We start from the raw sequence: 27,415 nt of genomic DNA, 5'->3' as shown, positions 1-27,415 counted from the left end.
TGACCTAGCCCCCAAAGTCAATAGTGCGGAGGTTGAAAAACCCTAATATATATATATATATATATATATATATATCCATTCACATGAATGTATGTTGTTGTTCTTGTTCAGTCGTTCAGTTGTGTCTGACTTTTTACAACCCCATGGATCATAGCACACCAGGCTTCCCTGTCCTTCACCAACTCCTGGAGCTTGCTCATACTCATGTCCATTGAGTCAGTGATGCCATCCAACCATCTCATCCTCTGTCGTCCCTTTCTCCTCCTGCCTTCAATCTTTCCCAGCCTCAGGGTCTTTTCTAATGAGTTTGCTCTTTGCATCACGTAGCCAAAGTATTGGAGCTTCAGATCAGTCCTTCCAGTGAATATTCAAGACTGATTTCCTTTATGATTGACTGGTTTGATCTTGTAATCCAAGGGACTCTCGAGAATCTTCTTCAACATCACAGCTCAAAAACATCAATTCTTCAGCATTCAGCCTTCTTTATGGTCCACCTCTCACATCCACACATGACTACTGGAAAAACCGTATCTTTGACTAGATGGACCTTTGTTAGCAAAATAATGTTTCTGCTTTTTAATATGCTCTCTAGGTTTGTCATAGGTTTTCTTCCAAGGAACAAGCATCTTTTAATTTCGTGACTGCAGTCACCACCTGCAGTGATTTTGGAGCCCAAGAAAATAAAGTCTGTCACTGTTTCCACTTTGTCCCCATCTATTTGTCATGAGGTGATGGGACCAGATGCCATGATCTTCATTTATTGAATATTGAGTTTTAAGTCAACTTTTTCACTCTCCTCTTTCACCTTCATCAAGAAGCTCTTTAGTTCCTCTTCTCTTGCTGCCATTAGGGTGATGTCATCTGCATATCTGAGCTTATTGATATTTCTCCCAGCAATCTTCATTCCAGCATGTGCTTCATTCAGCCCAGCATTTTGCATGATGTACTCTGCATAGAAGTTAAATAAGCAGGATAACAATATACAGCCTTGATGTACTCCTTTCTCAATTTTGAGCCAGTCCATTGTTCCATGTCTGGTTCTACCTGTTCCTTCTTGACCTGCCTGCAGGTTTCTCAGGAGATTGGTAAGGTGATCCGGTATTCCCATCTCTTTAAGAATTTTCTACAGTTTGTTGTGAGCCACACAGTCATAGGCTTTAGTGTAGTCTTTGAAGCAGAAATAGATGTTTTTCTGAAGTTCTCTTGCTTTTTCTATGATCCAGCAGATATTGGCAATTTGATGTCTGGTTCCTCTTCCTTTTCTAAATCCAACTTGTACATCTGGAAGTTCTTGGTTCACGTACTGTTGAAGTCTGGCATGGAGAATTTTGAGCATTGCTTTGCTAGCATGCAGCAAAGTAATGTGTATATATATGCAGATTTTATGCTTGCATGCATGCCTGCTCAGTCACATCATGGAGCTTTACAGCCCCATGGACTGTAGCCTGCCAGGCTCCTCTGTCCATGGGATTTCCCAGGCAAGAATACTGGATTGGGTTGCCATTTCCTCCTTCAGGGGATCTTCTCGACCCTGGGATCCAACCCACATCTCCTCCTGTGTCTCCTGCATTGGCAGGTAGATTCTTTATCACTAAGGTAACTACCCTTGAAAGTATAATTGCTCAGTTTTGTCTGACTCTTTGAGACTCCTTGGTCTGTAGCCTGCCAGGCTCTTGTGTCTATGGAATTCTCTAGGCAAGAATACTGCAGTGGATTGCCATTTCCTTCTGCAAGGGATCTTCCCAACCCAGGGATCGAACCTGGGTCTCCAACATTGCAGGCAGATTCTTTACCATCTGAGCCACTAGGGAAGCCTTACATGTATATTAAACAAAATTAGATTCATAGTTTTATAAGTTTGTTTTCATAATGTATTGTCATTTTCTCAGGTAATTAAATTGCCTTTCATATTGTCATGTTTTAATGATGATGTATATGCTGTGATTTATTGTACACATTTCTCTTTGGGCATTTTTTTAAGGTTGTTTACCAATCTTTAGTATATCTCAGTAATATCAACCTTCCTTTTCAGACAAATCTCTATTCTGTGTAGTGAAGTTCTCTTCAGGAAGATTCATTCCTTCAAACCAGCTTGGGTGCCAGCATCGTCTGTGGTTTTGGGGCTGTGCAGGGATTGTTATCTTTTGTTTGGGTTTTTTCCTCAGAAGCTCTGGCAAGCAGAGGCAGCAGCCAACAGTATGGCATCTCCCTGGCCCTTTGTCAGTGTTGGGCTGCTCAAGCTATGTATCTGGGGCAGGGACAAAGAACCATGTGCTCCCAGCCCCCAGCCCATGTTCTGCTGACTTCTTAAAGACACAACTGGACTTTAACTGCTGTCTTCTTTTAAATATAGGCCTCTTCTGATGAAAAGAGAAAGGAAGAATGGACTACCATCACCAAACTTCCCTAGTCCCATGTGGACAAGATAAATACATTTCCAAGTAAGGTTTTTTGCTATGGTGTTGTCTTTGCAGTGGCTAGTCCCATGTGGATGGAAGCCACTGGAGAGGAGGCTCCTCTGTACACAAGAGGAGCTCCTGTGTATGAGAAGGAGAAAGCAACTGCGTGTGGACTGATGGGAGCATCAAGCGAGTTTGCTGCTATAGTTAAAGAACATGCCCCCAGAGCCTGGCCATACAGAGTGAACTTAAGAGGGTCTTCAAGACATAGTACCTTTAGAGGCTCAAAAGAGCTGATGTCCTGGAGAGTTTCTAGGAGGAGGAGTTGGTTGTGACAGCCCCAAATCTTTACATTGAATGACTGGACTTAAAGTGACAGAACGCCCTTGCCTCTTGCCTGAGAAGAGGCAAAAGCACGCCTCAGTTTCTCCGCAAGCTCCTCCCTCCTCCCAGGCCTCCCTTCATTCGCTTTCAGATAAAACTTGATCAGAGCATTTTCAGGTTTGACAGCTCTCACTCTGATCACAAAGGGTGTCACATGCTCTGTCTTCCATGTTTAGTATTAACAGAGCTATGCTCCCAAGGGAACAACTTGGAAACCAGTATTTAGAGGCCTTGTAAGGTTTTAAAAAAATGTCTTTATAAACTAAAAGCACGTAGAATAAAGAGACAAAAGCACCTCTTGAAGGAGAGAAGAAGAGTAGATTAGATTAGTACATTAGAAAAGTAATGCAGAATATTACGGTAGGGGCTTCCCGTGTGGTTCAGCGGGAAATAATCTGCCTGCAGTGCAGGAGACAAGGGTTCAATACCTGGATTGGGAAAATCCCCTGGAGAAAGGAATAGCACCCCATTTCAGCATTCTTGCCCGGGAAATCCCATGAACAGAAGAGCCTGGTGCGCTATAGTCCATGGGGTTGTAAAGAATTGGACACAACTTAGCGACTAAACAACAAAGGTATGTCAGTGAAGCCTAAGTCAATGGGGCCCAGAGCTCTCCCTTTTTAACTTCCTGAAATCCTTGGAGTTTCTGAGTCTCATGAAGGTCTGCAGTGAATGTCTTCTCACAGCATGTGTGAGAGAGGAAAGTCTGTGGAGAGGCTAAAGAAACCTTGTGTATGGGCTTTACAGTGCATTTGCTTCTATGAATCTGCGGTTTAACAAGGCTTGCATATTTAGCTTGGGTTTGAGAAATGTAGTGAGAGCTGCTAACCTTTGTCAGCAGACCAGACCTGCCTTGGTTTTCTGGAGTTGCTCCTTACATTAAGTCTGTTCTAGGTAGTATTTACTCTTGATCTTGATCCTGGGAAAGTTTGTGATGGAAGATGTGTGGTTCTACACTCTGGGGGTGTGTATTTGTGTGTATGTACACATGTAGACAATACCCCGACTGGAGTGACTGAAGGCCAGATTAGAGGTGAGAAAAAGAGGGAGTAATTGCATTATAAGTGATTTTAGCTGAGATTGTGACACCTTTTGTATTTTTCTCTTAAGGAATGAACTTCTCCTGCATTTGAAGACCTACAACTTGTACTATGAAGGCCAAAATTTGCAGCTCCGTCATCGTGAGGTAAGGAGTCACAGGGAAGATCTGTGGGGCTCCTCCCCTAGCAGCCAGCCCAGTCTTCGTCTCCATGTCTTCTGGGTCTCCATGTCTCCATGTCACCCTCACCAAAAGGGTCTCTGCCTCTCTTGCCACAGTGAGTAGCCTCTCAATGTTAGTGATGTTATTGGGAGTCCCTAGAGTTCTTTGAAAGTACACCCCGGGCCCAGATTTTTTCTAAAAAGAATATGTTTTCTGTTCTGGAGATATTCCTGTGGCTGGACTAATACTAGCCTCAGAAGGAGGACCCTCCAAAAGGATGCTTTCATGAAATGACTATTTCAGATGGTATTCAAGCAACCTTTTTCCTCTTGGGCAATTCAGGAACCTCACCCTGTCCTCTGTGTTGGCACATCTGGCCCATGTGCTGTTGCAGCAATCTGGACAAGTTACATAAGCTTTGGGTGGGAACTCGGCTTTTCCCCACAGCTGCAGCAGCCTTCCTAGAATGCCTTCTTAGCATGTCTTTTGTTATCCATATGTCTTTCCCCAGCCCCATCCTGTATCCATTTCTGTAAAGCCTATTTCGGGTAGATGGTGAATTATATGGGAGCCTGGTAGAATAATTTATGCTCAAGTGTTCTTGGCTGATAAGAAGGTACATGTAACACCCTTCTAAACACATTTTCAGGTTATCAAGCCATATTGATTTAATCTGTAGAGACAGATATCAGATGGTAGAATTTCAGCTACTAAGGCAGGCAGGTTGGGTATAGTATGTCGTGGCTTTTAGTATGTTCCTCAAACTACACCGCTTAGGCAAAGTCCTACTTTGGGTTAAATTCTGCCCTCTAATCATGTGGTATAAAGTATTGATGCCAGCCTTGACCACTTAGAAGACCATACATGTAACCTGTGCTTAAATAATGCTTTTCTCCTTAAGATCCCCAAACACCCTAAAGTTGTTCCACCCCTCTCCTGTCTTCTTTTATTACCCCCTCCTTCTCTAAGGATGATCTTGGGACCCAGATTGGTTGTTCACTGAGCATGTGTCATCTTCTTTCATGGGGCTTGTCCTGAAGATGTAGCCAATAGCCCAGACCTTAGGTCTTGACCCTGCTTATAAAAACATGGGTTCAAAAGGTTTTGCTGAGATTCTAGAAAGAAGACCTGACTCTTTAGGCACTGTCCTCAAACCTTCTACTAATTTGCGGCTGGATCAGTAGCAAGATTTTGGTCCTTAAACAGCTTTTCTGCTGCTGCTGCTAAGTCACTTCAGTCGTGTCTGACTCTGCGTGACCCCATAGATGGCAGGCAAGAACACTGGAGTGGATTACCATTTCCTTCTCCAATGCATGAAAGTGAAAAGTGAGAGTGAATTTGCTTAGTCGTGTCCAACTCTTAGAGACCCCATGGACTGCAGCCTACCAGGCTCCTCCGTCCATGGGATTTTTCCAGCAAGAGTACTGGAGTGGGGTGCCATTACCTTCTCTGAAACAGCTTTTCTGAGATATGTCCTATAGATGACTCAAGGGTCTGGTGATTCCTGAGATCCATTTCTTTTTGACTAAAACATCAGATATTTTTAGAAGGCCTTCACATTTAAATTCTTATCAATCAACAACCCTTGAGTATAAATTTGGAATTCTTGCAGAATTTATTCACCTCTTAGAGAGTTATTATGTAGCACATTAGCTAATTATTGGCCCTGGGAAGTTCTGCTGTTAAGAAATCTGATAACATATCATCTCCCAACTCACGATCACTTGATACTCTTTTTAAGGTAACAGTTCATCTTGCCAGATGAGCTAGTATTCTGTTGAACAAACTTGAGGAAATGTTACTTTAAATCATCAACCAGTGGGTCAGATTGCTAAACATGTTATAATGAAAGACACATCACTTTCTATAGTAGGGGAGGGGAAAAATAGCTAATTCAAGGTTTTAGCTCTTGCTTCTGTTAGCAGAATTTAAGAATAACAGGCTATTTTCTCACATACTTTAAGAAATATGTTTATCGTTCTTTAAAGTCATTAGTATAAAAAACAACAAAGAAACCATTGTTAGAATTTGCACATGTCTATGAATTTTGAGGCAACTATGTGCGGACCTTCGAGCTCAGCTTCAGAGCCTGGAGAGTGGCTCAGAGCTGAGGTGTGACTATAACTTGGGTGCACCTACCTGGGCACATCAAGAAAACTGTTATTTACCGTAAACAACATGGTGCTGGCTTCTTTGGGACTTTTCTGGACTTATCCAATTGCTTTGTGGCAGGAGGAAGATGAGTTTATTGTGGAGGGGCTGCTGAACATCTCCTGGGGACTGCGCCGGCCTATTCGTCTACAGATGCAGGATGACAATGAACGCATTCGCCCCCCTCCATCCTCTTCCTCTTGGCACTCTGGCTGTAACTTGGGGGCTCAAGGGTGAGTAAAGAGAGATAGGACTGGGGATTTACCAGAGGTATCTGGGGGTTGCATGTGTTCTCAAGCTGGTAAAGGCTACCTTCTTCCAGCAAGCCTTGATCAAGCTCCCGTTCCCACTCCCCCCTGCTCTAGACTTGGAATGAGGAGAAAGGGGCATATGTTGGTGTTACTGGGCTTCCAGGCCTGGCACCACAATCAATGAACGGAAGAGTGAGGAAGGGAGATGCTGAGTCCAAGAGGAGAAGCACTAAGGCTTGAGTGAGCAGCGTGCCATCGCTGGTGGAGACCCTACCTCTCTGAGGAGTATTGTAGTGGCTAGCCAGCATCAGTCTGCAGATTTCTGACAGGACACCCAGTGCCTCAGCACCCTCCCGACTGGGGCCACTCCTCACAGAGTGACCACACCCCAGAGTCATTTAGGGCTCAAAACTTCTGTCCAAAGCTCTCTGTGTCTTAGAGGAACCTTAAAGTGGAGAAAGCATGTCAGGCCCTGACCAAGCCAGCCAAGCAAGCTCTGCTTCCTTTAGGTTACACCTGGAGTTGGGTGGTGGTGTGATGGTCTGGGAGGTCCCCTCTCCCGTGTTCCCACTAGAAGGTCTGTGGAGACTAAGCCTGTTCCTTCCTGTAGCCAGATGAGTAGCTCTGTATGTCTAGTAAGGCACACCCTCTTTACTGTTGTGTGTGTGTGTGTCTGGCTGTGCTGGGTCTCCTTGTGGTGCATGAGCTCTTCATTGCTGCGTGCAGGCTTTCTCTAGCTAAGGTGCACAGGCTTCCCATTGAGGCGGCTTCTCTTGGCAGAGCACACTCTCTAGGGTGTGTGGGCTTCAGTAGCTGTGATGCATGGGCTTAGTTGTCCCACGGCATGAGGAATCTTAGTTCCCAAACCAGGGATTGAACCCATGCCCTCTACGTTGGCGGGCAGCTTCTTAATCATTAGACCACCAGGGAAATCCCTACTATCTGGGATTTCAGTTTTTAGGGTAAAGTGACAACCCTTTGTTCCATCCTAAAATTTGCTAATGCTGAATGCCTTGGGGCCAGAGCATGGTGGAATGCACCAAAATCCCAGCCAAAACCACAGTGATGTTTTTTTCTGTTTTAAATGAGAACCAAGCCCTCTCTGTTGGCCCTATTGAACATTTTGTTAAACTCCACAGCCAAATCTCTTCTTGGCTGAATTTTTTTTTTTTTTTTTAGAGAATACTTTATTAGTTTCTGTAATCAAACCCATGTAGATAAGACCTTACGTATTTAATACAGTGTGTTACCCCTGTACAAATGGAAAAAATTATGTTTAACGTTTCTAGACCAATATGGCTGTTAATTTCTGTACAATGCCAACCCAACACGGTACAACTGGGATACTTTTTCCAAAGTTGACAGCACAGCTAAAGTTTCCAAAAATTCAAATTATATATATATGTATATATATATAGATTTATTTATTTATATAAAAGACCAATAGCAGTATGTTATGCATCAATAGCAGCAACAGCTTTTCCAAGTTCTGCAGTCATCTGAACAAAATTATAGAGACATCCAGCACACTCCATTTAAAAAAAAAAAAAAAGTAAAAAAACAAAACCTCAGAAAACAGCAAAGTTCTGTTACTGTTGTGGTACCTGGCACCATTTTTTTTTAAATTACATTTCTCAATCATCATCTGGAAAGAAAACATTCTAGAATAACATTAAAAACAGATCTGATAAAGCACGGTCACTACTACTTATCATAGAGCAGGTACAAGATATTTTACATTCACAGAGGTATGATACAGTACTGTCCTACATCTAGAATGCTAGAGGATATAATTAAAAAGGCATTATTTGAGACTTGATTCTACTTTTCCAGCAGAGGGCCCAAAGGATGGTTATGACACAGCTCTGGTACAGAAATGCACCTTCTTAGATAGGATTTCCTTTCTTTATTGGCATAGTTCTAGGAACTGCTCTTCATGAACATCAGCTAAAAACCGTTTAAAAAAATAAACAAAACCCAACCATTGGATTCATACAAAGATGACTGAAGAGAGGCAAGCAGGACTCAACCTAAGTAGCATTTAACCAACTCCATCGTGTCTGAATGGTTAAGAGCTTCATGGAAGAAAGGAGATGCCAAGTAGCACTTCAAAGCTTTGGGCCACAACCAAAACACAGCATCATTTCAAACAGAAGCAGTAGCCAAACACTGCCCACTTAGATATGTTCAAGGATGTTGATGTCAATATTTCATCATCTGCTCACTCATCCGGGAAGAAGGGGAGATCAGTTACTGTACTTTGATTGTGTTCAACTCAATCACCATGTTACAAAAATAGCAAGCTGCCATAATAAAAAATAGGGCTCCTCTATCCAGCACCAGTTGTCTTCTGTTCTTCACCACCAAGCCCATAAATGCTATAACCATATTCCAAGAACGTGAGGGAAACCACACCTGATGTCTTAGCTGGGACCATCACATTGTTCAGGCTGAGCTATTCCTCTGTGGTGTTATTTCCCTCATATTTCTGGTGTGTCATCTAACCATAAGGGTTTTAGTTCTACATTATATGCACTCAAGGAATGTGTGCACGGATTCATGTACAAATTCTGGCTGAAGATGCATGGCCGTCAACAGAGTGCACGTTATACAGCAGGTGCAAGCTGGCAAAGCCTCATTTTACTGGTGCAGCAGCTCTGTGTCAGTGTAAATTGCTCCTATGTCCCTTGTGCACCTCCAAGCTCTGGACAGGATAATGTCAGAGGCCACTTTACCCCTTTGGCTGACGGCATTGTCTAACTTCATTCTCCCTCTTTCCCCTCTCCCTTCCCCTACCCTCTGCAATAACCCACAGACTTTAAGATTTTGTTTCTTCGGTTTTGATCGCCTGAGGTTTGATTGGTCCAGTTCTAATAGGTTTGGTGGCTATGGTGGGTGCAGGGGGTGGCTTTTCTTCTACTTTTTCCTGACAGACACCAGGAGGGTCGGTCAGGGTTTCAGGAGGTTTACTTGAGTCACTGTCCACTTTCTGGGCTTTGCCTCCTATCTGTTTAAAAATATGGAACGCTTCACGAATTTGCGTGTCATCCTTGCGCAGGGGCCATGCTAATCTTCTCTGTATCGTTCCAATTTTAGTATATGTGCTGCCAAAGCGAGCACTTGGCTGAATTTAAGAGAAATCTACAATGTTGCCCAAAGCCTGTAGCTGATCTGGTTTATTTCCAAGGGAATTTAAGGAGGAAATTCTTTGCTTGTACCATCAGTGCTGGGGTTGGGGGTGTGGGGGGAGCCGCGGAGAGGTCCAGTCAAGGTTCTTTGGTTTCATCTAACTTTGCAGTTTCATACTCTTCTTTGCTTTCGGCATTTTCACTGTATTTGGTTTCAAGTGGGCCAAACCCATTCCATAGCACCAGCCTAGCCCGTGGAGTATTACATTTCATTCCCTAAAAGAGATGGTTTTTAAAATTCCATTTGACCATGTGGCCTTTGGCTGGCCTACTCCAAAGTCTTTCAAGCTGTACACTTGTTTCTTTTCCCTTCCTTATGGCATCAAGCTGGTCTTGGTTGCTTCTTCAAACCTGCAAATACTTTGACAGAGTTTTCAGGAATGATAAATAATGTTATTCCAGTGCCTGCTATAGTAAAGTGAATGCCTGGACCACTGTTTTAAGAAGAATGCTGAGTTTGGAGGAGAATGGATACATGTATATATATGATTGAGTCCCTTCGCTGTTTACCTGAAACTATCACAACATTATTAATTGGCTATACCCAAATGCAAAATAAAAAGTTGTTTTTGTTTTTTTTTAAAGAAACATGCTGAGACCAGTTTCTGCTTGGGCAATAAAGAGGGTTTCAGACTAGGGAGTAGGCAGTGGCTGCTGTGGGTGCCAAGTGTACACCATTCCTGAGAGTCTCTGATTTCATTCTGGGGCTCAGATGCCCACAAGTTATAACTATACAACAGGTAGTTCTTTTAGATGTTCAATTTTCAATTGTCTTTCCTTAAAATTATCATCCCTGGTGGTCCAGTGATTAGGACTCATATTCTCACTGCAGAGGGCTCAGGTTCAAACCCTGGTCAGAGAACTAAGATCCCACAAGCCACATGATGTGGCAAAAAAACAAACAAAAAAGTATCATCCCTGGACTGTAAGTCCTGTCTCTGCTGAGTCGTAGTATTACCAAACCAAATTTGGGTCTGCTCACCTACATGCAGTAAAGCCAATTTACTGACACAAGGTTATGGTGAAGGAAGGTGCTGCATTTATTGCAAGTCCAAGCAAGGAGTATAGGCAGCTCATGCTCAGAAGACCTGAACTCTTTGATGGCTTTCAGGGAAGAGTTTTTAAGGCAAAGTGAGGGAGACTGTTGCAGGGTGGTAGATGCTCTTCTCATTAATTTGGTGGTAAGGTAATTAGGCGGTACTTCAGGAGTCAACATTATCTGGTTCCAACTGGTTTGGGGTTCACCTGCTTGTGGTCAGAATGCAGTTAACTTCATATACCTGGTGGAGGAGTCAGTATCTGCAAAACATCTCCTGGGTATGGCTCAGGATATTATCTATAGCCCCTGAGGAGGAACTAAAGGTTCTTGAATTGTTTTATGGCTAAACTATGATTTTTTTGTCTTGCTTGGCTGTTTTCCTTTGTTTCTGCATTTTCTCACGTCTCTGATTTTTTTTTTTTTTTTGGAACTCAGAGAAGGCCTAGAAGGCTAAAGCTTTTTAACAAATAAGAAGAGGATGCAGGGGTCTGTTCCTGGGAAGCCCCCATAGGGTCTTGCTTGGTTTCACCAGGGCACCTACATTCTTCTCACCATGGGAAGGTCTTAATTGGTCAAATACGATTCTCCTTTCTAGCCAAATCCTCTGTTGATTTTGGTTGTGTTTCTCTGAGCTTCTTCCATTGTCCTTCTGAGCTTTGGGAAGTTATTTCCCAGTTATCAGGGCAATACCAGGTCTCAACTCAGATTGCCTACATGTGACCCTCTCTCCAGCAACCCTGAGCACACTGCCATAAGTGCCACTCTGTAGTTACTCTGATTCTCATAGCAACCAACCTATTAATTTCCATTCCTGTTAGATTCCAGAAGAAATTTCTGAGTAATTCCTCCAACATAAATGGGTCTGTACTAGAATCTTGTCCCTAGAAATAAATGACCATTATTAGGGTTTTCTAAATAAGGCATAGCCTTTGTAGGTGCTTAGAAACCCAGCACAGGTACCACACAGCTATTCTTTGTTGTTCTCTGTCCTGGGCTTGATGTTGCTACAAATGCTGGGAGCAAAACTTTCTCCCTCCAGAATTCGCCTTCCTTGCTCAGTGTTTGGCTCAGGAGCTGGGCCAGCCTCATGAGGCCCTCAGCATAGCCTACCATGTCCTTCATCACCTACTGCATGATCCCCAGAAGTATTCCCTTTGCATGAGTGGGATGGGGTGGGATTGAGGGAGTTCCTCTGCAGGGGCTGAACCTTTTGTTTGTTTTTGTTTCCAGTACCATCCTGAAGCCCCTCACCATGCCCAACATTCCAATCTCAGAGGTGGATGCCCTGCCTGAGAGTGATCAGACATTGAGCTCCACAGGTACATGCATGGTGGGAGGATCCTCCAGTTTGGGGCCACCTGTGTGAAGACTGATGTGATGAATGTTGTATACTGTTACCTATTTTTTGGAAATATAAAATTCACATGGTTTGAGATTCAAAACTTATTAAGAAAAAAGAATTCAAAGTTGCACATCTCATCCACCTGCTGATTTTCCCTCCCTAGAAGCAGTCTGAAGGCTTTCTTCCCAAGATATTCTTTGCAAACATAAGGAAATACACAGCAACAAAGCTTAATGTTTGGATGTCATTTTTTTCTTTCCCTTTCTTATATAAGTGGTAGCATTTGGCACATCCCATTTCTGTTAGTTTGTCTTGAGGATTGTTCCATACAAACCCAGAAAGAACCTCTGCAATCTTTACAGCTCTGCAGCATTTCATTGTATGAATAAATAATTTAATCACTTCCTATTGATAAACATTTAAGTCATTTCTAGTCTTTAGACAAACAAAAGTGTAGACAATGTCCTTGTACATGTCTCATTTCACACATTGGTGTCTGTAGAATTCATTCAAATTAAGTTTCTAGGTCTGAGGCTGTGTGCATTTGTAATTTTGATAGATATTATCAGTTCATAATATCTTGCAAGTCCTTATATCATGCTTATCCTGTGCCTGACACTGTTCTAAGTGCTTTCAATTAATCAACTTATTTAAACCCATACAACAATCTTGTGAGGTGGATGCTATTATTAACCCCTTCTATAGGTGATGTAGCTGAGGCACAGAGAGGTTAGTGATATATGATGTTGGAAAGAAAGACATTTTTCTCTACCTGTTACCGAGTCCAGGCTCATTCTACTCCAACACACAACAGGCCAATAAACTGAAAGCTGAGGTGCTGAGGCAAAGAATATGAGTCAGAAAGCCATAGACTGAGAAGATGGCAAAATAGTGTCTCCAAAAAACCCATATTATCAGGGTCTGGATTCCAGTTGCTTTTGTAGAACAGAGAAGGAGAGAAGGTGAGGACATACAGTACAAAGGCCATTTATCTTGTAATATAGGAGAGGATGTGTTAAATTCATCTTTTCTGCAACTATTCTGCAACTGATGGGCAGGGTCAGATTGTCTCCCTGTGAACTGAACAAAGCCACTTTAGCTTAACAGTTAGACAGAGGGGCAGATTTCCTTGAGGCAGGCCATTATGTATTTTTATAATAACAAAAACAAAGGTAAAGTCAGAGACAGATCCAACATGGAATCAAAACTGGCTTTTCCCTATTATAATCCCCCACTGTCAATGTCTGTTCCACAGTCTTGTGGAAAGGGGGTGATGACCATTCTAACTGCTTCATCAGATGGACCTTTCTGGGAGTGTTCACCATTGGTGCCAGTGTTCCAAATGTTGAGATTTGTCTTCTTTTGTTCCCCTTTGGAAAGTGCCTTCTTTGTACTTGTAGACTTAAAAATATTCACAGTCTAAAAGTTGAGAGTTATGTTTTATTCAGCAAGAATTTTTTAGGACTTCAAACCCAGGAGGCAGCATCTCAAGTTAAGGAATTCCATGCTACATATGGGAAGATACAAGAGTCTGGGCTCACTGAAATCATTCTTTTGATATACTTCTCAGTTAACTAAGGCTCTGTATCCTCTATTCTCACATCCTGAGTTTCCTCAGGGCTCACCATAGGGAGTGGCCACAATCTGATGGCTGCAAATGGCAAATAGTCCTTCCTTCTTGAGTTCCCTCAGGGCTCATCAGCTCACACTGGAGAGCTGCAATTGCTGATGACTGATCTCCCCTTGGTCAGGAATTTGGCCAACATTTGGGAAACATTTCATAATCAAACTTTGTCGCATGGTGCTGGCTGGGAGGCCCATCCAAGATCAGGCGAGAATTCTTGCTATGCCACTCCAGCTGCTAAATTTTTGGTTAGGCCCTGTCAGTAATAAAAGATCATTTAGATCTTCTGTCTAATTATGATCCAAGAGACATTCTCCCTTGTTGCTTCTTCCCACACCTAGAATCACACTATTACAATTACTGTATGTAATAAATGTGGTCTGTGCCTCAAGATGTTTAGCCATAGTTTTGTTGGAGGCCTGGTTACACACTCGGTACTGTAAGAGACAATAATCTTGTAAAAAAGACAGGATATAAGTAACACAGCTAGTAACATTAACAAAGACATAGTGCTGCAGGGAGACACAAAGCACAAACAACTTGGAAAAAAGAATAATTAAAATGATGATTAGCATAACCAGTAGTAGTGTTAGTTGGTCAGTCCTGTCCGACTTTTTGTGACCCCATGGATTGTAGCTCGCCAGTCTCCTGTCCAGGGAATTCTCCAGGCAAGAATTCTGGAGTGGGTAGCAATTCCCTCTTCCAGGGGATCTTCCCAACCCAGGGATCTAACCTGGGTCTCCTGCACTCCAGGCAGATTCTTTACTATCTGAAGCACCAGGGAGTCCAATTGCAATAAAATATCAAGTCCACAGGAGAGCCAGCTGGGGCCTCCAAATTTTGGTTGGATCAGATAGAAAATGAGAAATATTTCAGCTTTGTTTGCAAACGTATACTTTATAAACTTGTTGTAGGTCATATCATAAAAGTTTTTTTTTTAATTAAAGCTAGTATATTTCTCAAAGTCATAAAATTATGAACCATATTCATCAGTCCATGTACAAAACTTAAAATAGCCTAAAGATTTGAGTAAAATGCAGTTAGCAGGAAACTTGGTTATTTCTGTGAGATATAACATTTTAGATAATATATCAGGACATATCAGATGTTAGGGATTCCACATAAATTTTGGAATATCTACATTAGTGGCATTTATCCATACACTATAACCTAAGGTTCTTCTCCAACCATTTGACAAGGATTTTGAAGTAATTTAACATATCAGATAAACTTAGTTTGACCTTCCTCTTTGAAATGTCTCAGAGATGTTCTTTTGAAGTATCCCAGAGTCAGCTGGAGGCTAAAAAAGCTTTAGTCAGAAAAGTTTGTTAAAAATATCAAAACGGTTTTAAAACACAATAGGTCACTATGAAACAATATTTATTCATTTAACCAAAGTCTCCAAATGATTAAAAGAAAGCAAATATGGATCAACTAAGGGACCAGAAACTCATGCAACTGTAACCAAAAAGGAGCACTTCTAATAGAAAGAGATATATCAAATTCCAGCCTTATATTAGTTTACGTAACAAAATCCATTTACCTAGTCAACTTCAGTCTAAATTTAGTTAATCCTGACCTTGTATAAAACTTTCTCAGTAAAATGTAATCTCATGCTTCATACCTTCTTTTTTTCTTTTTAGCATTTATTAACTGGGTCTTTTTTAACACTATTAACCGGATCTTCATTGCTGCATACAGGCTTTCCCTGGTTGCAGTGTGGGATGGTAGGGGGTGGTGGTGGCTACTCCCTGTTGTGGTGTGTGGGCTCCTCAATGTGGTAACTTCTCTTGTTGCAGAGCCAGGCTCTAGGTGTGCAGGCTTAGTAGTTGTGCAGCACAGGCTTAATTGCTCTGCAGCACATGGGATCTGGGACCAGGGATCAAACTCATGTCCCTTGCATTGGCAGGGACATGGACCACCAGGGAAGTCCCTCCTCATGCCTTCTTAACCTCACACATTCTACCATAAAATGTTTTATTGTCTTCAGTAGCTTTAATTATATATTTAAATTAGAATTCCCAACTCCTAAAAATCTTAAATTCTAGTGAAAACCAAGAGACAAATAATAGTTACCAAAATATGGAGAAACTATTTTAAATGATTTTTAGCTAAAGTTATCAAGTTATTTTTTCTTGCTGACAAATTTGCCACAGGTATAACAGAATTTCCTTTAACCTCTATTAAAACTAGGTACAGTGAAAGAGTGCTACTTAATATTGATGGTTCCAAAGACATATCTATATTAATTAGATCAACAAACAAACATTAACATAAGATATTAATTTAATACTAAATACTTTCCTGTTCACTGAACCTAAAACTAATTTAGCTTAATTTCCTTTGTATTTAGAATTGTTTGGTTTGTAAGCACTTACTTTTCTTTAAGGCAACTTAAACAGAGCTCTTTTATGAATTAACCTTAACAATAATATCCAAAGACACTTACTGAGATATACACATATCCACATAGACACAATAAGAAATATTATACTTTATTTTCCAAACTTAGTCATGAATCAGATATCACAATACAGAACTCACTAATTTGTAAATGACAGTTAGAATAAGAAAAAATTTTAAAGGCTTCTTCCTTTTTTACTAATATTTATGGAAAACAAGTCAAGTTCTAAATTACTTTACCCTTTTAAAAAATTTGCATTTTAAAGAGATGGTAGAGATGAGGAGACCAGATAGGACATTTGCATCTCAAAGATACAGGGAAATTTCTCCTAAGATGACTTTGTTTCCCCTTTGTTTAATACTTGCCAGCCTCTTACTGGGTAGTATTTGGGGACTTCAGAGGGGAGGAAGGCAATTCACATGGAGATGGAGAAGCAATGGTTGGTCAGAATTGAAAGAGGCACGTGTACCCCAATGTTCATTGCAGCACTGTTTATAATAGCCAGGACATGGAAGCAACCTAGATGTCCATCAGCAGATGAATGGATAAGAAAGCTGTGATACATATACACAATGGAGTATTACTCAGCCATTAAAAAGAATACATTTGAATCAGTTCTAATGAGGTGGATGAAACTAGAGCCTATTATACAGAGTGAAGTAAGCCAGGAAGAAAAACACCAATACAGTATACTAATGCATATATACGGAATTTAGAAAGATGGTAATGATAACCCTATATGCGAGACAGCAAAAGAGACACAGATGTATAGAACAGTCTTTTGTACTCTGTGGGAGAGGGTGAGGGTGGGATGATTTGGGAGAATGGCATTGAAACATGTATAATATAATATATGAAATGAATCACCAGTCCAGGTTCAATGCATGATACTGGATGCTTGGGGCTGGTGCACTGGGATGACCCAGAGGGATGGTACAGGGAGGGAGGAGGGAGGGGGGTTCAGGATGGGGAACACGTGTACGCCCATGGCAGATTCATGTTGATGTATGGCAAAACCAATATAATATTGTAAAGTAATTAACCTCCAATTGAAATAAATAAATTTATATTTAAAAAAAAAAAGAAAAGCAATGGTTGGTAAACAGATGTTTGCTTGGCCCTGAAAAGACAGTGTGACATGCGGTGAACTTTGATCTCTGTTTCCTTTACCACATTTAGCCCATATTCTTTGTAGATGTCTCTGATGGTAGCTTTAGGCCTGTAATAGGCCTACTATCTTAAATCCTTGACAGTTAGGGGAAAAGTCAGTTTCTTCCTGAGTTTTTTGGCTGAAAACTTATTACAACCTAAAAATTAAGAATTTTAGGGAATTTTTAGGACTTCAAACCTGGGAGGCTGTATCTCAAGGAACCCAGACTGAGAGAGCTGCTCCAAAGAATCCAGTGGTGTGCAGCTAAGATATTTAGGAGTTTTGCAACAAAGGACAGGTAATCAGAAGATAATTGTTAATTTTAAAAGCCCAGATATTTCAAGTTAAGGAATTTAGTGCTTTTCTATATATGGGAAAATGCAAGAGTCTGGGCTCAGTGAAATCATTCTTTTAATATGCACCTCAGCTATCTGAGGCAAATATCCTGTGTTTTCACTTCCTGAATTTCTTCGGGGGTTGCCGTAGGGAGTGGCTGCAGTCTGATGGCTGCTAACTGGCAGGTATTCTTTCCTTCCTGAGTTCTCTCAGGACTTACCAGCTCACCATCGGCGGTGACTGCAGTCGCTGATAACGGTGATAGCCTTTGTTTACTGATATGGCAGGTATTGTTCCATTTATCAGTCTTTTGGGTCTTGATCATTTTCAGCAGACCAGTGACATTTTGGGGTGGCAAATTTTGCTCCCCTACAGTGGCAGTGGTAGAACTGGGGTTTGAGCCTGGGAGTCTGGCTCTGAAGTCTGTGCTCTAAACTTTGTCACTGTATTGCTTTTTGGTAAATTATGTATCATGTTTTTTCCCCAGCAAGAAATACTATTTTTATAAAATATATTTTTGGGGAAGCTGTACATACTGTAGCATTGGTCAAGAAGTTACTGTAACTGCCACATCCCAGGTCTAGGCATTCAGAGCTCATTTCCTCTTTCCATCTCAGACTCCAGGGGCCTGAAGTCCCTACAGGAAGACACCCCACAGTTGATGCGCACACGCAGTGATGTTGGGGTACGTCGTCGTGGCAATGTGAGGACACCCAGCGACCAGCGGCGAATCAGACGCCACCGCTTCTCTATCAACGGCCATTTCTACAACCACAAGGTAGGGGAAGCAGGGCAGCATGGGGCATGGGGCAGCCCTAGTGGGAGCAAGACCCCTTCCTGGGCAACTGCCACATCAGGGCTGCAGACACCACCTGGGAAGCCACTCAGTCTTCGCCTTGTGGGTGGGCTGCTGGCTCTGTTAGAGATGAGGGCCTCCAGAACAAGAGCCCCCCTAGGCGGTGGTGGTGTAGGAAAAGCTGTGAGAAGATGACTGTGTCCTAGGTCTTAGGTGAGTCCTTTGGGATGGGCCACCAAATGAGGGTCCTTGGCTTCACACAATTCAAGAGTGAGCCACAGTAGAGTGAAAGCGGGTTTATTCAGAGAGCTACACATTCTTCTATAGACAGAGTGTGGGCTGTCTCAGAAGGGGGTGTTGACCTAGGGCATGGGGTCACCTGAGAAAGTGAGGGCAGTGCTGGGAGAAACACACTCCACAGAGAGTGTAGCCCTGGGGGATACACATTCCACAGACAGAATGCAGGCCATCTTGAAAGGAGAGTGGTGGCCCCAGGACAATGGGTCATCTGGGAATGTGAGAGCAGCCCTGGGCTATGGGGGTGGTTAGTTTTTATGGGGTGGAGAATTTCCTAGGCTAATGAGCGGGAGGAATATTCTAACTATCTTGAAGAAGGGATGGGGATTTCCATGAATTGGGGTACCACCCACTTTTTGGCCTCTTATGGTTGACCTCAGAACTGTCATGGCACCTGTGAGTGGGTCATTTAGATGCTAATGTATTACAATGAGTACATATGGAGGTGAAGGTCTACTGGAAATCAAATCTGCTGACATCTTGGACCTAGTAGGTTCCAACCAGTTTTTGTGGTATCCTGTTCACAATGGCTGTGCCATTCTTTTAATGGTTGTGCCCCGCCCACTTTGTTCCTGTCTCAGTGAGTGAGATGTGAGATGACCCATAGACAACCCTCATCAGAATCACCCCCTTTACCCCCAGTCCACGTGTTACTCTGTTTCTGCACCATGTGCCTCCAGCTGCTATGGGGCCTGACTTCTCTGTGAGTTAAAGGGCTGCCCTGAAATAGAGCTGCAGAATTCAGGTTGGTCTCACGTGACCTGAGCCTGTAGCATCTTGAAGCAGGGTTTTGGTTTCTGGCTAGAGATTGAGATCGGGCAGCAGCAGGAAAATTGCTAAATCCTAGCCACTAGACCACCAGGGACCAGCGGCCAGTGACAAAGCCTTGGCCCATCAACTGTGTAGAAATGAATTTCCACCTACAGGCAGAAAGCAGGGAAGCAAGTAAAGTGTTTGTTAGGAAGAAAGAGTACAGTATGTGTGGATAGACACCCTGGAGGGCTCAGAGAGAGAAGTTCACACCCTCACAGTAGTCTGAATCACTTTTATGGCACAGTTCTTCTAGATTTCCTCTGATCGGTCATCTTGGTCTGCCTGGTTCTGAGTCAGTCTTTGATATATCTCAGGGTCCTCCCTTGTGTGCATGCACATCTCTTAGCCAAGATGGATTTGATCAGGAGAGGCACCAGTGAACAGTAGCATGAAGTGAAATCTTAATTCCCTGCCCAGGAACTGAACCTGGATAGCCTGGATGAAACCCAGGAATCCTAGCCACCAGACCAGCGAGGGCTAGAGGCTGGAAGCTATTTTTCCCTGGCTCTTGCTCCTAGTGAAAAATGCATGTATCATGGAGGCAAAAACTAAATGCAAGTACAGAGTTTACTATTAGAGACATAGCACAACAACATGTGGGAGAGCACACAGAGGAACAGTTTGTTTAGATGAGAAAGAAGCAAGGCAGAGATGCACACCTGGAGAGAAAGTGTGTGGGTGTCCTCCCTAATGAGGAGGAGCATAGTAAAGAGGTGTTTAATATAGGGCAGTTCTTTTGGGTCTTTGTCTTCCACCTGGCCAGTCATCTTGTTTTGCCACCCTGGCTAATTTGTCTCAAGACCTTCCCCCTACGTGCATATGTACCTTTCAGACAAGATGGATTTTGAAGGAAAGCGTCCTGGGAGAAGCAAGACTCATCATGGCCTGGCACTGTCTCCTGATTTTTGTCCCCCAAGGAGCCTTTATGCACATGTGCAGTGTCTCCCTTGCCTCAAAGATGGGAAATATATGGCCTCCTGATCCTTTATGCAAACAAGATTTTGCCCATCTCTGTTCCTGTCATGACTATTATCTTAAGGTAAATAGATAGGAGACAAAGCCTCCCTATTTACCCTGTTTCTGTTACTCCATTTGGGAGAGCAAACTTACCTAACCTGGAGCCCACCTATCTCCTGTCTCTGGAAATACAAACAGGAGGCTAATTGTAAGTGTCCAGCCTGAAGCCCACTTTTTCCTGCCCGTGAAATGCAAACATGAGACCAGTTGTAAATGCCTAGCCTGCGGCCCATCTAACTCCTGCCTCAGATTCTAGTGGAAAGGCCTGTGGGTAGTTGACATCATACCCCCTCCCTTTTTGACCTCCAAGGAGCCTTTTTGCACATGTACAATTGGGGAGGTCTCCTTAACTTCCCTGGTGGCTCAGATGGTAAAGCATCTGCCTGCAATGCGGGAGGCACGGGTTCGATCTCTGGGTTGGGAAGATCCCCTGGAGGAGGCAATGGCAACCCACTCCAGTATTCTTGCCTGGAAAATCTCATGGACAGAGGAGTGGTGGGCTACAGTCCATGGTGTCGCAAAGAGTCGAACACGGCTGAGCAACTTCACTTTCTTTTTTCTTTCCTTAACTTCAAGATTGAGAAATATGTGGTCTTTTTTCTCTTATCTGGGCAGAGCCCAGCCTCCTCCATCATCTTGCTTTTATGGAGTTTCTACTATTAAGGCATTTCTACCCATGGGGAGAAACTGTTCAGCCTGGGGCCCCTCTATCTCCCGCCTCAAGACCCCAAGCTAGCTGACCCTCCTTCAGTCTTGCTACTTGGCTTTAATCTGGCCCTAGAAACAATTGCATCATGGAAGGATGATCACAGACTTCCTCCTGTTGAAGTTGCAGTGGAAGTGCTTTGTGCGTGTTTTGTTTGGATGGAGGGCCTCCCTTATCTGTTCCTCTTTCCCTCCCCAGGCCTGCCAATTGGCAAGCTCAGATCCCTCCAGCCTCCTATGGTGGGGTGGTTGCAAGTTCCTGAGCTAGGCAAAACCCAGGGCTCTTTGTTGAACTCAAAGCCTGATACTTCTAGGTTGTTAGGGGCAGGGGACCCTCAGGAAGCACAGATTGAGTGCCATTGTCCTTGTCTCTTGGATTTTAGTGCCCCATTCTTGTACATCCACTCTGAGTCAGACTCTTCTGTTAACAGACATCAGTGTTCACGCCAGCTTATGGCTCCATCACCAATGTCCGCATCAACAGCACCATGACGACTCCACAGGTCCTGAAGTTGCTGCTCAACAAATTTAAGGCAAGTTCGCAAGTTCTCTCTGCTGGCTGTCTCAGACAGTGACATGTGTGCCTTGGGGCCCCCAGAGGTGTAGAGGTGGGAGCTATGGAGAGTGTGTGTTGCCTGGTTAGGAGGACACTGGGCAGAGAAGGTTTAGGTTCTTTAGAGCCCATGAAATCAGCATCACCTGGGAGTTTGTTGGCAAAGCAGGTTTTCAGGTCTCTCCCTTGAATCAGGCCCACTGGAACAGGAACTCAGAGAGGCCAGGGAACCTGTTCAACAAGGCTTACAGGGATTCTGATACCACTGAAGCCTGGGAAGCACCACCCCTCAGATCCTTCTCCACCAGAGAAGGACCCCAGACCTGATGACTGGATCAGGGCTCCATGTACATATTGACTTCTGTGCATTTAGGGAAGCTACTTTAAAAAATCAGTCTTCAGTAGATGTGAAAATTTTAGAGCATGGTGTTTAAAAAGTCTTGTTACTCTGTATGTGTTCCACCATCACCTTCTAAGTCTTTTGGAAACCAGGTATTCTTATTTTTATAGAAGCCAGTGTTTCCTAGTGGTTTAAGGCATGGCCTCTGGGTTTGAATCTCCATCCATCATCTGCTGGTTGGATGATTTGGACAAGTGACTGAAAATCCCTGTGCTTCTGCCTCCCCATCTGTAAAATGAGGTTGAGAGCACCCATTGCTGGTGTCAACAGAAAAAAAAAATTGCACAATCTAAAAGTTGAGAGCTATGTATTTTTTCTGTTTAAACAAAATCTTGAAGTTTGTCTTGGAGTATAGCCAATTAACAATGTTGTTAATAGTTTCAGGTGAACAGCAAAGGGACTCAGTTATGTGTATACATGTATCCATTCTCCCTCAAACCCTCCTCCCCTCGAGGCTGCCACATAATATTGAGCAGAGTACCCTGTGCTATACAGCAGGTCCTTGGTGGTTATCCATTTTACATACAGCAATGTGTACATGTCCATCCCAAACTCCCTAACTATCCCTCCCCCCAGGCAATCTAAGTCTGTGAGTGAGAGCTATGTTTGGCGGATATTCTTAGGACTTCAAGACCTGGAGGCAGCATCTCGAGTAATCCTGAGAAAATTGCTCCAAGGAGACAAGGAGGGAGCTAGAATACATAGTTTTCCAACAAAGGGCAAGTAGTCTGAATGTCAAAAGATTATTGTGAATTAAAGGAAAATCAGATATCTCAAGTTAAGGAATTAAAGAGTTTTTCTAGGTATAGGAGGATGCAAGTGTCTGGGCTCACTGAAGTCATTCTTTTGATATGCACCTCAGCTATTGGGCCAGAGTTCAGTCTTTTCACATCCTAAGTTTCCTCTGGGGTCACATATGGAGTCGCTATAGTCCAATGGCTGCTAGTTGGCAAGCACTTTTTGTTTCCTTCCTGAGTCCTCATCTGGACTCACGGGCTCACCATTGGAGGTGCCTGCAATCGCTGATGTCTGTAACATCTTTTGTTTACCAATATGCCAGGCAGCATTTTACTTCTCACTGGATTTTCATGAGTATTAGATGAATTAAAACATGTAAAGTTTGTTAGAACTGTGTCTAGCATGGTGCAATAAATATTAGCACCTATTTTATTACCTATTATTATTAATAAAGTTACTTACCTGCCCCATCTCCTCATCACTTTTAATGCTGTAGATAAATAATCCTCCCCTCAAAAGAGCCTGTCATTTATTTAGCTTTGCAGTGTTCAAGAAGAAGAAATGGCCACAGTTTAGATGTGTAATGTATGCTTTTAGTGAGTATCTTTTGCTCCTTCCTGATTCAGATTGAGAACTCGGCAGAGGAGTTTGCATTGTATGTGGTCCATACCAGCGGTGGTAAGTATAAAGAACACAAGGCGCTTAAAACTTTTAATTAACTCAAAATAGCATTTAAAAACAGAATCTCTCCCTTATTTGCTTAGTTCTTAGTTTTGGAAACCTCCAAATGTTGTTTGCCTTCAAGGCGGGTGGGCTCCCTGGGTAAGTTCACTGGGGAATGCCATATATGGTCAGTAAACAAACCCTAAAACCTAACTGCCTATAAAAAAAAAGGAACTGGATTTTCTCAAAGCACAGAGAAAACTGTTTTCTCCAATGCAGCATCTTTCAAAAGGCTTGAGGCATGGAAATATTGCTGAGGGGTAGGGGAGCGGCAGCGGTTGCTTTGAACAATACCTGTTGAATCTCTCATTTACAAATCAGTCTTCCTGACTTGTGTGGCCGCATCGCCTAAGGTGCCTGGTCCATTTAGCCCATTTAACTCAGGGGCTACTCACTGACAGCTACTTACAGTGAGAAAGACCTCAGGCAACTCAGAGCTGCTCTTGGCTGTGTGTGGTTCCAGAGAAACAGAAGCTGAAGAACACGGATTATCCTCTGATTGCCCGGATCCTCCAGGGCCCATGTGAGCAGGTCTCCAAAGTGTTCCTTATGGAAAAAGACCAGGTGGAGGAAGTTACCTATGATGTGAGTCCCTTTTCAGTCCGACATCTGTCCCAGGAGGGTGGTGGGTGGGTTGGATAAATGATAACTGGGTTATAAGCTTGGTTTTTTTGCCCAACTTTGTTGCTATTTCTCAATAATAGATTTTCTTGAATGGTAATGATCATGGGGCCAAGGAAAGTTAATGTAGAGGCTAGGCTGAAGGTGTGTCCTGTGGTAATTAATTGGAAGAATGCTCAGGCACAAAATGATTTCCATAGAAAGAATAAACTTATTGAGGCTTTTTGGTATACTTAAGGGCTGAAAAATTTCTGCAAACCTTTTCTAAGCAATTTCAAGAAGTTAGCTGAGATCTTTACCTTGCACATTAGTCTGCTTTTGCCATAGTAACAAACATTCCCAAATCTTAGTCACTTAACAACAGCAAACATTTACTTTCTTGATCAGGATTCTCCAGGCTGGTAGCAGTCATTCCGCTTTAGATGTGGGTTGACTTCAGGTGGCTCAAATGGTAAAGAAGTTGCCTGCAATGCAGGAGACCCAGGCTCAATACCTGGGTTGCGGAGATCCCCTGGAGAAGGAAATGGCAACCCATTCCAGTACCCTTGCCTGGAGAATTCTATGGACAGAAGAGCCTGGTGGGCTACAGTTCACAGGGTCACAAAGAATAGGACACGACTGAGTGACTTTCACTTTAACTACATGGTGTGTCTTATTCAGAGGCCAAGGGTTCAGAGGCAGTGGCTACTTAGGTATGCTCCCTATGGCAGATGGCTGGAGTGCAAGAAACCATGTAAGCTCATTTAAAGCCCCCACTTGGATTTGACACATATCACACCCACATACATGTTCCATTGGCCGAAGCAACTTGCATAGCTGAGCCCAACATTAAAAGGGTGAAGACATATACTTCTCACGTGGAGAAGCTGATAGAGCAGGGTGAGGATTCGGGTGAGGGAGGAGGAGTGGCTGGTAGGGGCCACTCTCTCACTTACAGCTTCTCAGGAGGAAGTTCACATTTGGATACCTGTTTGAGGCTTGAGGCATAAGTCATCATTCTGAGCATGGTTCCTTAAATTCTTTTAGGGGAGATCAGAGGGGTTTATTGAATATTATGAGTTCCAATCTTCTCTGCATGACTGAATCAACAGAAAGTGCTTTTCTGTGTTTGACATTACCTCTCGTGCTATTGAATACATGAGATAAAAATGAGAAGTCATGAGATAATGTATTAAATATCATGTAGATAAAGCAATCTTTATCATGGACTCTTTGCCCACCTGGAGAAGAATAAAACTTGGTTTCTGTCTTTGAGGAAATCATGAATTAGCACAGAAACAGATTTCCCAAGCCTTTGTGCCTAACATGAGAGAGATGCCCAAAAAAGTTGGAATAGTGCTGATAGGGGTCTTATAGCCCAGACTTACTTTTTCCTCCTCAGGTGGCTCAGTATATAAAGTTTGAGATGCCTGTCCTTAAAAGCTTCATTCAGAAGCTCCAAGAGGAAGAAGATAGGGAAGTCAAGAAGCTGATGCGCAAGTAAGCATGGCCCCTGGGGTGGCTGGTTGCATTCTCCTGAGGCCTCAATGAGAGAAGGCTCTGTTCTGGAGCCCTGCAGGGGCTACGTGAGCTGCTGCCGGGATCTGGGTCTTATGGACTTTGTTCAGGGGACTTCCTGTTGACAATGCCATATGTCAGATGGGGACATGAAACTTGTGTTGGTGTGTTCGTCTTTCTGCTTCTTGTTCAACTTCTCATTTTGATATGGGACATAAAAATATTCTGAGGATTTTAGGAAGATTGTCTCAGTAGTGGAAATTCATCTGAGCAGAGTACCTCTAAAATCCCTTCCTTGTATCTTTCCTCCTTTTTTTTTTTAAACATCTCTTCTGGAAATTGCATTTGAGTTGAAAAGTCCAGTACTAAAACTTTGTTCTAGGAAGGATTTTTTTTTTTTTGGTCATATTTAGTCACAAAATAGATTACATTTCACAGATATGGCAGAACAACTGAGGTTTTCTTGCCACTAGAGAATAAAGTGATAACTAGTATGATAGCAATTAGCATTTATTGAGCACTTACTATGCCAAACTTTAAAAATAGTTTTTGCTGTGTAGTGCAAAGCCATGTTCACTCTGTATAATAGTGTCCAGTCCAGTATCTGAATTGCCATAATTCAGGAAAGGTATAAAAAACAGTACTTATCAATAAGCCATGGACCTCCATGCCTGGTAGTTACTATATCCTCTTTGGCAAAATGCAGATGCTAATATTAGGTTGAACCATATGAAGTTGCCATTTTTGTAGGCTCCTCCAAATGGTAAAAATAATGGCAATTTCCTATGGTCCAGCCTAGTTGAGGATTATGTAATCCTCTATGTATAGTGCCTTAAGCATATTAAGCACTCAGTGAAGGGAACCTTATTACTGTTCATGTTATTTCACCTTCTCATTCTTTGTCAGATTTTCTAATACTTATAAAATAATTATAATAGTTTGGAGTGAGCCTCTTCAGCCCTTTCATCCTGTTGTGGTAATGAACACAAGTAATGAAGTGGTTCAAGAGTGGGCCAGTAAAAGAAGCAAAGGGTTGACGCATCTGGTCCCGCAGGTGGTGGGGAGGGTCACGAGAGGGAGTGTGTTGCCTTCTGCTCTCCACTGCAGCTCTTCTTTCCCCAGGTACACTGTGCTCCGCCTAATGATTCGGCAGAGGCTGGAGGAGATAGCTGAGACCCCAGCAACAATCTGAGCCACTAGAAGAAGGGGATCCAGATGCTGCGGAGGCCTTTGTTGCCAGAGAAGACTCACAGGAAGCTGGATGCCTTCCATGGAAACATTTAAAAGCAAATCTTTCCAGCTTTCAAACCACAATGGAGAAGCCAGCAACTCCCTCTCCTTTCTTTCCCTGCTCCTTTGCTTCACTCATGAGGACTTTCAATTTTTATTATAAGGAGGACCCAAAATGTGTGTGCACACGTGTGTGCTCATATGGTACACATCCACATGCCTACATGATATATTCACATGCAGTTCAATTCCAAGAACCCAGCACTAGTGCTTGAGGCTGGCAAATATGCTGCTTGTAGGCAGGGAAATCAGAGAAGTCACTGCCAGTCTGAGGGGTTTCAGACTGAAGAAAAGATTTCTCCTCTCAAGTGCCAGGGAGCAACCATACATATCTGCTCAACTTTAGAAGGAAAAGAAGGCCTAGCAAACTCACCAACTGGGGTATTTATGTGTTAATAGGAGCTTCCCTGGTAGCTCAGCTGGTAAAAAATCCACCTGCAATGCAGGAGACCCCGGTTCGATTTCTGGGTTGGGACGATCTCCTGGAGAAGAGACA

The 27,415-nt window shown here is 42.9% G+C and overlaps 1 protein-coding gene across 2 annotated transcripts; it reads left to right on the top strand.

Moving 5' to 3' along the window:
* RASSF2 (Ras association domain family member 2) lies at window positions 2,352-27,415 on the top strand. 2 transcript variants are annotated; one of them, XM_018057361.1, is made up of 10 exons: window positions 2,352-2,441; window positions 3,894-3,969; window positions 6,217-6,368; window positions 11,844-11,932; window positions 18,087-18,247; window positions 21,529-21,630; window positions 23,415-23,466; window positions 23,975-24,096; window positions 25,514-25,611; window positions 26,752-27,415. In XM_018057361.1, exons 1-10 carry the CDS (start codon window positions 2,383-2,385, stop codon window positions 26,819-26,821), a joined length of 981 nt encoding a protein of 326 aa, XP_017912850.1. In that variant the 5' UTR covers window positions 2,352-2,382; the 3' UTR covers window positions 26,822-27,415. The 2 variants fall into 2 exon arrangements, with proteins under 2 accessions (XP_017912850.1, XP_017912851.1); XM_018057362.1 differs by lacking the exon at window positions 25,514-25,611.

The sequence above is a fragment of the Capra hircus genome, chromosome 13 (assembly GCF_001704415.2).
Source record: "Capra hircus breed San Clemente chromosome 13, ASM170441v1, whole genome shotgun sequence".
Lineage (NCBI taxonomy): Eukaryota > Metazoa > Chordata > Mammalia > Artiodactyla > Bovidae > Capra > Capra hircus.
Note: the sequence above shows the minus strand (reverse complement) of the source record. Positions and strands in the feature narration are given on the sequence as shown.

Excerpts from the sequence above, each read along its gene's own strand:
- RASSF2 (XM_018057361.1), top strand. The coding sequence starts at position 2,383 with ATGGACTACCATCACCAAACTTCCCTAGTCCCATGTGGACAAGATAAA. Across the intron at positions 11,933-18,086 it reads TCAGACATTGAGCTCCACAG|ACTCCAGGGGCCTGAAGTCC; the intron begins GTACATGCATGG and ends TTTCCATCTCAG. Across the intron at positions 18,248-21,528 it reads GCCATTTCTACAACCACAAG|ACATCAGTGTTCACGCCAGC; the intron begins GTAGGGGAAGCA and ends TTCTGTTAACAG.